The sequence below is a fragment of the Microcaecilia unicolor genome, chromosome 6 (genome assembly GCF_901765095.1).
Source record: "Microcaecilia unicolor chromosome 6, aMicUni1.1, whole genome shotgun sequence".
NCBI lineage: Eukaryota > Metazoa > Chordata > Amphibia > Gymnophiona > Siphonopidae > Microcaecilia > Microcaecilia unicolor.
Genome location: NC_044036.1, coordinates 64,692,544 through 64,705,055, shown reverse-complemented (window position 1 = coordinate 64,705,055; position 12,512 = coordinate 64,692,544). Strand labels below are relative to the sequence as shown.

Sequence of the window (12,512 nt, the reverse complement as noted above, 5' to 3'; positions counted from 1 at the left end):
TGAATTATTCTGGGGTGAATGAGAGAGAGATGAAGAAAGAAATTAACATTTCTAAAGCTGAAGCTGTGTGTACTAAAATCTGCTAATTATTTACTACAAATAATCCAACAAATATGACAGATAAAAGGAATAAGAGCAGGAGAGATGGCATTAAGAAGGTGGGTGGGAATGGGATCAGAGGAACTGGTGGTACATTTTGAGGAAGAAAGGAGAAGTGTAGTTTCCTCAATAGTAACTTCAGGAAAGGAGGAAAGGGAATGAGGGGAAGGAGAGAGAGGGGAACGGACTAGTGGAGGGAGAGCTGGTGAGGTAGAGAAAGCAAGGTTTATCTTTTGAACCTTGTTGTGAAAGAATTCAGCAAGGGTCTGAGGAGATAATGAAGGGGGAGTTGGGGGAGGGGGCACCACAAGTTATGGTGAAAGCAAATAATATTTTATTAAAGGTGTCCAGGAAGGGCTCCTGTTTACTTCACAGGAGTGGAAAAAACAATATCCAAATCTAATTCTGTAAGTACAACAGCATCTTTGAGTGGGCTGCTCCTGCAAGGCCTGTCTTTTCCTCAGCAACAAATCTTACTAGTCTCTGGCCTAGTCCCTGGATTCAGAGTTACCAACAATCTCTAGCAGGCACACAAGGCTGGCCTGCAGCCAGTCAGCTCAAAATTCAAACTATCTGATATTCAGCGCTATTTAACCAGCTAAGTGGCTAAGAACTAACAGACCTGCCAAGTCTCCCATATTCAGCGGGAGACTCCCTCTTTGGTAGGTCATCTCTCGCCAAAGCGGGACAGTCTCCTGCTGAGATGAGGAATCGCTGTTTTTTTTCACTGCCGCCGCCACTGCTTCTCCCAATGTAGCAGTGGCAGCAAAATAAGAACAAGAAAAAAGCAAGCGCAGGGCTGCAATAGTTTTCAGACATTGTGCTGTCAGTTCTGCCGGTCCTCTGCCCCCAGAACTTGAAGTTGACGTCAACGGGGGCACAGGACCAGCAGAGCCGACAGCGCATGTCTGAATGCTGCTGCGGCACCATGCTTGTGCAGTGTACAGATGAACATAAAGGAAGTATAATAAGGGAATAACTTTTCATAGGTAATTTGTTAGACGTAACCTGTGTGTCATTTGGAGGGGCTGGTTATGGGGACATAAGTACATAAGTACATAAGTAGTGCCATACTGGGAAAGACCAAAGGTCCATCTAGCCCAGCATCCTGTCACCGACAGTGGCCAATCCAGGTCAAGGGCACCTGGCACGCTCCCCAAACGTAAAAACATTCCAGACAAGTTATACCTAAAAATGAGGAATTTTTCCAGTCCATTTAATAGCGGTCTATGGACTTGTCCTTTAGGAATCTATCTAACCCCTTTTTAAACTCCGTCAAGCTAACCGCCCGTACCACGTTCTCCGGCAATGAATTCCAGAGTCTAATTACACGTTGGGTGAAGAAAAATTTTCTCCGATTCGTTTTAAATTTACCACACTGTAGCTTCAACTCATGCCCTCTAGTCCTAGTATTTTTGGATAGCGTGAACAGTCGCTTCACATCCACCCGATCCATTCCACTCATTATTTTATACACTTCTATCATATCTCCCCTCAGCCGTCTCTTCTCCATAAGTACCGTAGGACTGTTATACTTATGCAAAGATTTTATTTTTTTCTCAAGGTAAAGGGCCTCTAAAACAGACATCATGTTATGAGAATCAGGTGCTCAACATTCAGAGTTTCTATCTATTTATTTATTTACTTATTTGTATCATTTATATCCCACATTAAACATGAATTGGGTTGAAACCTGGGAACATTTAACATCTTTTTTTTTTCTTATGCAAAAGAAAAAGATGACATGAGATAGAGTGGATGGAGCCAAGGTAGAGTGGGCGGGGCTGGGGCGTGTACTATAATCTCCCTCAAAAATCAGGACCCCTTGGCAGCTCTGCACTAATATTCATCGTGAGATTGCCGGTTATCTCCACTGAATATTAGCGCTTAGCACACAGCGGCTAACAGGATACATCGCGTTGATACTCGTGATTAGAAAGCCGACAAGAACACTTTTTCATTCCTACGCAAGAGACGTTACAGCTCCACTACAAGATTAACAACTATATGACGAATACAAAGATTGATCTTTCTGATCGTAAAAGACTCCTGATGCTGTGTTGAGTCGTGTTCATCTATTAATAAACATTGGATTTTTATCTGGAGTGTTGTCCATTTTCTTTTAGTCATCTTCGCTGTTTTGGGAGAAGAATCCCACACTACAATTATTTGCACGCACAAATAATAACTTTTAAAGCTAAAGGGTAAAGATGCATGTATTGAAGTATATTTATTGTATGGAGGTGGAAGAAATAAGTTCAGTGGGGAAGGCAAACTCTTCACCACAAACAGAAAGGGTAGATCTTGCCTGACCTCACAGCTACTTGGGTTCTCAAATCTAAAACTGAGAAAATTTGCAGGTAAGACCTTATACTATTGTCTTTGCTTTAGCTCTTGGTCTTTTGGTTCATAGAGGGGTCTCCATTCATAGTAAGCCATATTGAAGTCCATGAGCTCTAAAAGCTAGAATCATAAAAAGATGGCCTCACAGAAGAGCTCACTTCAGATACAGCTTACTGCCCTAGAGCTAGCAGGGAGTCAACTCATGGAGATGGAGACTGACCAAAGAAGAAGGCCATGTTGATTATTCAGGAGGAGAGGTGAAACCCGGAGATGGAATTGTAGCTGCAGAAAGGCAGAGCTTAGAGGTGGGGTGGCAGCAATGGACTGCACCAGGCAGCTCTGGTGGAGCTGCAGGGTTAAGCAGCAGACTAACATGGTCCACAGAATTTGGGGGGGGGGTGGGGGGAAGGGGGGAACAGTGGAGCTGCAGTGGCAGACAGCCCTAGGCAGCTTGGGCAGAACTGTGGGGTCCAGCAGCAGAGGCAGGTAGGAAGTGCCCACTCCAGGCAAGAGGGAGGCCTGGTGGCAGAGAGGCACTGGAATTGCACCCCTCCAGGTGGGAGGGAGATCTGATAGCTGAGAAATAGCAGAGCCACACAACAGGAGAGGTGGAGCTTTGAGAAGCAGAACTTTGGGAACAGACAGAGTAGAGCAACAGAAGCTGGCTAGACCAAGCACCATAGAACCTCCCTGAATATCCAGCATCCACCAGTCCCGTTATACTCCAGCCTGTGAATGAGACTTGGGATACGTTAGGGAAAGAAAATAGGGAAGATACCAAGTGATGGGATATGGAGGTGTGATATTATTATTCCTTACTTAGTTTTAGATAATGCGGTATATAAATATGGTAAAAAAATATATAATTGTTGTGCTAGGATAAGTACCACAACTTATCAGCATGGTTAGCTGAGGTGTTCAGGAACAAACTGCAAAACAGACACTAGTTCTTTACCATAGGTATGCCTCGTATCTAATAGTACAATTAAGAACTGAAAACATTAAACTTTAAAATATTTTAGCCAACTTTATTCACAATCACATTTTGTTTGGATTTTTCCTGGCGGAGGAGAATCCCACCCGTTGACAGCCTTCAGGTGGAGGCACCAGGTGCCAAGCATTCAGGGATTGATGGAGCCTGCCCAAGGGGGACTCCTGCCAGGTTAGCCCTGGACCCAGGGATGCCCATAAGGGAGCACAGCATAAGAACTAAGTTATTTTACATATTTTGTTTACCCCCAAACACCAGACCTGTTTGCAGTCTTCAAGGAATTAAGTTTATTTAATTTCTTATATACCACCTGCATGCCTGAAAGCTATTTTATTTATTTATATATTTATTTATTTGTTACATTTATATCCCTTACAAAGTACCGAGAGGCATTTGCCATTTCAGTTGATAACAAATACAAGATTATGTTGTGCTCAAATGAGGTGGAAGTTAATCAGCTGTCGAGGGGTAGAGGATAGTAAATTGTCCAATACAATCATTGATTATGTTGTGTTACTGGGTGTGGGGATTTATGTTGGATTGGTGGGTTAAGCTTTTTTGAAGAGGTGGGTTTTTAATGATTTCCTGAAGTTTAGGTGGTCATGTATTGTTTTCACTGCATACGGGAGTCCATTCCATAGGTGTGCACTTATGTAGGAGAAGCTAGATGCATAGGATGTTTTGTATTTTAGCCTTTTGCAGTTTGGGTAATGTAGGTTTAGGTATGATCGTGCTGATCCGAGTTTGTTTCTAGTTGGTAGATCTTTGAGGTCTGTTATGTATCCTGGGACTACGCCGTAGATGATTTTGTGGACCAGTGTGCAGATTTTGAAGATGATCTGTTCTTTGATTGGGAGCCAGTGCAGCTTTTCTCGAAGGGGTTTAGCGCTTTTGAATCGTTTTTTACCACATATCAGTCTGGCTGCTGTGTTTTGGGTGGTCTGGAGTTTTTTTGTGAGTTGTTCTTTACATCCTGCATAGATTCCGTTGCAGTAATCTGCATGGCTTAGGACAATTGATTGTATTAGTTTACGAAAGGTATCCCTCGGGAAGAAATGTTTTATTCGTTTGAGTTTCCACATTGCGTAGAACATTTTCTTTATTACGGTTTTTACTTGGCTCTCGAGAGTGAGGTTTCGGTCAATTGTGACACCGAGTATTTTTAGGCTGTCTGAGATAGGGAGTGCGTGTCCTGTGATGTATAAGGTTGTGGGTTTGTAGTTGTTATGTTGAGATGAGAGGATAAGGCAGTGTGTTTTTTCGGTGACCAGTTTCAGTTTGAAAGAGTTTGCCCATGAGTCCATGATGTTCAGGCCATCATTGATTTCATTGAATCAATGCACATTCAGGTACTGATCAATGTTCCCTCCAATATTTTTGACAGCATGCGTAAATGTGCTGTATTGTTGGGTGCATCGTTTTTCCAAGTGAGCAGCAGTGATGTTGTGGTGGTGGTGGTCCTCTCCCAGTCTTTGCTGGCCTAGACATGAGAGCCCTTCTGTCAGCACTGCTGTACTCTAAAATGGCACAGCACTGCTAGGCAATGGCTATTGTAATTATTTATTTAAAATATTTATAACCTGCTCTTCTACTCTAAGTGATGCACAAAATCCAAATCCACAATATAAAAAAAGTATATAAAACCAAGAGACACAGATCTTACAGTCAATCTTATCAGCAGATGGTTTATATCATAAGTCAGCATAAAGAAAAGGCCTGCTGAAATAGGTACACCTTTAATTTATTAAAAAGCACGGCCATGCAAGTCATAGTCTTACCTGGTAAAGCATTCCAGAGTTTTGTTCCAGCAACAAAGCTCAAGTTTCATCATGTCGCACATGATGAAAGAATGGGTATCTAACAAATTCATGTCCACTGATCTAGGCATCTGAGATGACGTCTAGATCATAAATTTAAGTACAGTACTAATACTTAAAGGGGCCTCATGATACACAGTCTTAAATACCAAGAACAAAATGACAAGGTGCAGCAATGCTGGCAAATAGGTCTTCATGTGCTTTCTGTTGGTGAGCAGTCAAGGAGGGTCAGAGGAGAGGGTAAGGGATATTAATGTTGGAGGTTTGGGATCATAACTAGAGGAGTTTGGGTTCTGCATCAGGGGTTCATATACATGGAACAGCTTAAACCTGTTATACATTCCTATCTCCCATTTGCTTCATTAATGAATTATTTCTCATGTCTCTTCTGCTTTTAACTTTCTCTTCTTTCTTTGCCGAATGATTATTTGGAGCTTGCTCCCTTATTTCCCATTCTGTCTCTTCTCTAATTTTAATTTACATATTCATGTGTAACTGCTATTTTGTAAGATGCTTTGGACTGAGGTATCATATAAATGTACAACTAATACAAATAACGTACAGATTTAGAAAATTAATAATGCCACTTTCAAAAGATGAAACCATAATTGCTCCCAGCCAAACTTACCATTTCCCTGGTCATAATTGTCCCCTGGTGCTGTCCATGATAAAAGAAAATTATCTTCTTCTGTTTTGACATCAAGGTCAATAATTTTACAAGGTGGGAACATATCGGTCAGATATCGTTGTGGAACTTCAGTTACCAGGAAAGTGCCACCTGTAGTTGTCCTGCTGAAGCCTCCTACTTTAACTTGACCTTCACTATCAATGATTGACGGCTTTGGCGGATTCATCTGTATTGTACCTAAAGAACAAACCAAAATTGACCAACAATGTGAATAGACATACTGAAATACCCCTTTGTCTACTGATCACAGGATAATAAGGTGCCTATAATGCATCATAAGACCAGAACAATATCAGGACAGCAACCACTGGGGAATTAAGGAAGTGTCATACCTTAATCCTTCCCGTGGAAAGCTGCTCAGTCAGAGCACCTCTCTATAACCTGGATGTGACAAGTACCAGGTTTAAATAACAACGTTCATATTGTTAGACTTGGATGTCCCTTCCCCTTCTGTGATTGGATTTGGATGTTCATATTTTTGGCCCTCCCCAGTCCTACCCAAAACAAGCCTAGACCATGCTCCCTTGTCATATGGACATACTACAGTGTTAGACATCCATACCCTGCCTTTGTAAAATTGGGATATGCATGTCTAAATGCTGGTTTTCAGACATCCAAAACAAGAATAGAGCTTCTAAAACAATCACCTTCGTTGGTAAAGCATTTCTAGTAGAAGAAACTTTAACATCTAGGAAATGCACAATCAGTTTAGGCTTACAAGGATTCATATAAAACTACACCTTCCTCCAGCAGTTAAAGTATACATTTTATATTGAGAAACAATTCTCTAGAATGGTTTAAAGCAGGGTTATAGCCATGGGTGGGCCTTAGGCTGGCCCTCCATTCCTTCTATTTAATTATGTGTTTCATCTCTGTCAGGAAATCTACCATTTCTCAAGAGCACATAATAACAGGTACCAACCTCTCAAATGCCTGCTTCAGGTCATGATCCCATATTACCAACTGGTCATCAATGGACACATCAATTAACACACCACACATGAAGTAACCTAATGGTTTGAGCAGCAGGCTGAGAACCAGGGATACCTGAATTCAAATCCCACCAACACTTCTTGTTAACTTAGGAAAAATACTTAACCCTCCCTTAGCTCAGGTATAACTCTAAACTATGAGCCCTCAAGGGACAGAGAAATATCTACTGTACCTGAATGTAACTTACCTTGAGCTACCACTGAAAAGTTTCAAACTGAATCCTAAATAAGAATATTTTCCATACACATATCTAGTATCCAAATATCATAAATATTTCCAACAATATGTAAAAGAAATGTCTTTATATATTTTACATGCAATTGTAAATAGCATAAAATGATACTCACCATTATCAATGTAACCTGGTACATACATGGCATGATTCCAAGTCTGTTTAGGTCCTAGTGTGACTGTTTTATTTGTCCCTTGAGCATAAACTTTGAAGCTGTGTCTACCGTTCTCAGTGAAAGAAAACAAGTACTTTGAATATATACCATCATTCTTGACAACATCAGCACCTGGGTATGAAAATGTTATGGCACAAAAATGAATGAACTTTTAGCCCAAGGCATGCGTAAAATTGTTTAAGCCAGTGCAGAAGTACTACTACTATTTATCATTTCTATAGCGCTACAAGGCATATGCAACGCTGTACACCATACACAAAAAAGACAGTCCCTGCTCAAAGAGCTTACAATCTAGATAAGACAGGTAAACAGACAGAACATTTAAGGGTAAGGGAATAAAGAGGTGAGGATAAAAGGACAGGAATAAAGAGGTAAGGATAAAAGGACAGGGCATTGTAATGGCATTGCTTGCATTTTTAAAATTCACTCTGGCTTTCTCAAACTCCTAAGTTATCCTCTACAACCTTCACACCATAATGTATGTTCTATTCCCTTTCCTTCACAATTTTACACCCTCTCACACATATTCATTCAGTTGCACCTCACGCTTGCATTTTACACACTTCTATATCCACACAAACTCCTATTCCTGTATATACCTTCCATCTAAGATTTTATAGATAGCAAAAGATACATACAGTATTAGCATCCAGCATTGCTACATTGGCAAATGGAACTCATCTTTACTGACTACTTACAGCTTTACGAAACACTACATGCACTCATTTGTCATCCACAAATGTTATATTTTACACAGTACAGAAGGAAGCACAATTCTGCAGTTTTGCATTACATTCAGACTTCTTTCAGTTCCTATTTCAAGTTTGTGGTTGCTCAGTCTGTATTTGTGGCTCTGTCTATATTCTGCAGAAGTGAAAGAAGTAAAGAATTCGGTTAGTGTTTAATTTCTGGGTAGGGATCTGTAGAAGTTTGTCTTATTCTGTTTTTCCAGCAGGAAGCATTTAACTATTCAGAGGTGCTGCCTTTTAAACGTAAGGCCATTGGTATTTGAGTCCTGGACATTAGAACTGCTTTATTATGGCAGGTTTTCTATATAGACCTGGAATGAACATGTTTTGTAAGATTTGGTTCCTGGAACTCCCCCCCCCCCCCCCAGATGTTATAAGGGCCCATCTTAATGTTTCCACCTGGAGCCCATTCAATCCTAGCTACACCACTGGCTGTGGATTTCTTTTGGTTTGCATTTTATAGGCCTTTATTTTAAGTCTTGTGAAAAAGTCTTCCTTGTGCTATAAGTTTATGACCTTTGTAAAGTGCATATGGGAAATCAACAGCTTGCATTTAAGACCTACTTTTCAGCCTAACTGCAAACCACAAAGTGAACTCAGAAACTAGACTACAAGCACACAAAGAGAGAATGAGAACACTTCACTAGAATTTGACTACAAGATATAAGATCTCTGGCCGTCTTCAAGTCTAGGCTAAAAGCCCACCTTTTTGATGCTGCTTTTAACTCCTAACCCTTACTCACTTGTTCAGTACCCATGTTTTATCATTCCCACCTTAGTAATTCCTTTATCCCTTATTTGTCCTGTTTGTCTGTCTTGATTAGATTGTAAGCTCTGTCGAGCAGGGACTGTCTCTTTATGTCCAGTGTACAGTGCTGCATACGTCTAGTAGTGCTATAGAAATGATAAGTAGTGGTAGTAGTAAGGCCCTTGTATATTGAAACATGAAACGCAGTTGAATGAACTAGGTTTGCCTGACATCCAGAAACCCACTAACCCAGAAGACTCTAGGAAAAGCATAAAGGGATGACAGACACAGATGAAGGAGCTGTATGGTATATTACTATATGGAAACAGTGCTTAATACTGTACAAACTTTTGGCAGAAAGACTACCTTAATGCAATCTATGTTTGCACAGCTCATCAGTATAGTTTAGTTGGAGCACTCCAAAAGAGTCTCTCTCTGAATGTTTGTGGCAAAACGTAAAACCAAGGGCAGACTAACCCTCCCCCAGCACCCCATTCGATAGAGATTACTGGTTTGGCATTTGTTGTAATATTTCTATCTCACTTTAGACAAACCCCTAATGTAGAAGTATACAGTCATTAAATCATGCTAGCAGTATATCAGGGGTATACATTTGGAATGATGTGCGTGTTTTGCTTTCTAGATGCTCTTGAGGCTCTGGGACAGTTCTCAATCTTTTTTCAGTTGCAATAGACATGACGAACGATGCTCACATATGTGACACACTGCAAACAAGACTCTCACAGCCCTTTGGTCTGACACAGCATAGCAGTTCTTATGAGTTAAATGTAACATGCTCAGCATCCACAGAAATCCAACCCCCCCCCCCCCCCCCCCTTCCTACACCCAACAACAGATGCAGATCACAACTAAGAAATTTCTCCATGGAAGTCACCATACAAAAAAAAATTGTGATTCTCGTCATTTGAGCAATGGCAACATAAATCTCTCCACTATCAAGCACATTGTAAAATAATACAAAACCTCCCCTCTGCCTCCAGGTCCCACATCTCTCCCCTCTCTCTCCCTCCTCTCCGCCTCCGAGTCTCACATCTCTCCCCCCCCCCCCCCCTGAGTCCAACATCTCTTCCCTTTCATCCCCCCAAATGCAATATCTCTCCCACTTTCTCCCTCCCTCCACCCCTGGATCCAACATCTATTTCCCTCTTCCCTCAGGTCCATCATCTTTGCTGCCCTCCCCTCCTCATCTCCCCTTGACTCCATCATCTCTGTCTGCCTTCTCCATCTCTGCACCTTTGACTCCACCATCTATGCTCCCTACCTCGGTCCACCATCTTCACCTCTGGGTCCAACATCTCTGCCCCCTCTTTCTCTAGGGTCCAACACCTCTTTCTCCCTCTCTTCAAACCTGGGATCCAACAGCTTCGCAAGGCCAACATCTCCTCCTCTTTCCCCTCCGTTCCCAGATTCGGCACTCTCCCTCTTGCTCACCTCTCCTCCTCCTGTACTCTGGCATCTCCCCTGTCTCTGAAGCCCCTCCCTTGTACCTCAAAGCATTCTTTTTTCCATGCAGGGGCACCGGCCGCGACATAGGCCAACTAGTGCTGATGCCGGAACCTCTCCGCTGTGGTCCGCCCCCTTCTAACGTAACTTCTTGCTTCTGCAAGGGCATGCCACAGCAGAGAGAAGTTCCTGCATCAGTGGAAGACAGCCTATGTAGCTGCCAGTGCCCTTGCATGGAAAAAGGAAGCTTTGAGGTGGGGGTTAGAGATGGGAGGTGCCAGACCATGGAAGGGACAAGGGGGGGAGAGAGGGAGAGTCCCAAAGTTGAGGAGAGAGGGATATTAGGCATATAGAAGTACCGGGCTTAGTAAACAGTGGGGTTACTGTGTACTAGAGAGCTGCACGGCTTCCGTCCCCGCGGGAATCCCGCGGAACCCGCGGGATTCCCGTGGGGACGGAGGCAGTTCCTGCGGGGTTCCTGCGGGGATGGAAGCAGTTCTGCGGGGTTCCCGCGGGGACGGATGCAGTTCCTGCGGGGTTCCCACGGGGATGGAACCAGTTCTGTGGGCTTCCCGTAGAAGTGTAAGCTGCACCTGCACCAGCCTCTCATCTACCGAATACCAATTTATTTGAGTGCTGTCTCCTCCTCCTCCTCCTCTTCTTCCTTGCTTTAACAGCATAAATGTGGAAAGTCTTCCATTAAGGAGGTGGTAGAGTCACAAATGATGACGGAATTCAAAAAGGCGTGGGATGAACACAGAGGATCTCTATATAAAAGCTAACCTTAAATGGCTGCATGTGTGTGGATATGTCAAGTGACACTTAGATGGCAACTCTGGCTGTGATGAACTAGAGCTGATACCTGGCAGACTTGTATGGTCTGTGTCTCATACATGGCAATCTGGTGTAGGATGGGCTGGAAAGGGCTTAGACAGCAACTTCAGTGGCTGGAACATGAGGACAGTGCTGGACAGACTTTTACGGTCTGTGTTCCACAAATGAGAACATGAATAGGCTGGAGTGGGCTTCGATGGCAACTCCAGCAGTTGGAACATAAGGATGAGGCCAGATAGACTTCTGTGGTCTTTGTTCCAGAAACACGAAAGAAAGACCATAATCAAGTATATAATATCACACTCGTTGATTTAATGATGAATTGATCATGACTATTGGGCAGAGTGGATGGACCGTTCAGGTCTATTTGCTGTCACTTACTATGTTACTATTAATCCTCTTTGCTCCCAGGCTGGTGCACAGACCTCAGCTCTGACACAGGCACGAGAATCAGATGTCACCTGACCTACTGGTGCGTGCATGTGGCGACCTCTCAGCACACACTGCCAGTGAATCAGAGACAAATCTTACATGTGCGCACCAGAGTGTTCCAAGTTCCAACTTCCGTTCCTTCCTTGCCTACAGTGCTGTGGCTCAAATCCAGAGAGACTGAGGGAGCTGACTGGAACTTTCTTTTATGTACTATTAAATTCTTACGGGGATGGGTTAAATTCTTACGGGGATGGGTGGGGATGGGTTAAATTCTTGCGGGGACGGGTGGGGACGGGTTGGGATGGTTTAAATTTTTGCGGGGATGGGTGGGGATGGGTAAGATTCCAGTGGGGATGGGTGGGGACGGGTAAGATTCCAGCAGGGACGGGCGGGGATGGGTAAGATTTCTGTCCCCGTGCAACTCTCTACTGTGTACACCCAATTAAGGTTTAAAACATATTCATTTTGTTGCATGTTTATAAGTGTAGGTTTTGTTGGGGGTTTTTTTTTACTGTGAAGAGCAAGCAAATTTTCAAAAAGGAGCATAAAGTACAAAATATATAAAACAAAGATGAAACACAATATGCTGCTTTCCTGTCTAGACTGGGTGATCTTACTTTTAACTAGTTTACTTCTTTTCTGTCAGATCATAGCTTTTCTGTCACTACACCTACTAGAACATCTGCGGTAATCCTCCTTCACTCTGGTGTGACCCAAAGTTTAGTCCTTTCTCCACTTCTCTTTAACACTTTTCTTAGTCGCCTTGCAACCTTATTGCAGGACCACTGCATCCAGTTTTCATATATGCTGATGATATCTTTCTAGTATATCCTGTTTCCCCTTCTGATGTGAACCTTGCCGCACTTCACACAACATTGAAAGCCCTGGCCCAATTGCTATCTTCTCATAAACTTGTACTAACCCCCCCCCCCCCCCCACCCCCGAGA

The 12,512-nt window shown here is 42.8% G+C and overlaps 1 protein-coding gene across 1 annotated transcript in view; it reads right to left on the bottom strand.

Annotated features, from left to right (window-relative positions):
- CLCA2 (chloride channel accessory 2) overlaps window positions 1-12,512 on the bottom strand; it is a 91,550-nt gene that overhangs the window by 7,784 nt on the left and 71,254 nt on the right. The window contains exons 14-15 of the mRNA XM_030206729.1: window positions 7,279-7,449; window positions 5,879-6,115 (exon numbers count right to left, since the gene is read on the bottom strand). Coding sequence (XP_030062589.1) covers window positions 5,879-6,115; window positions 7,279-7,449 — 408 coding nt within the window. The remainder of the gene's footprint in view (window positions 1-5,878; window positions 6,116-7,278; window positions 7,450-12,512) is intronic.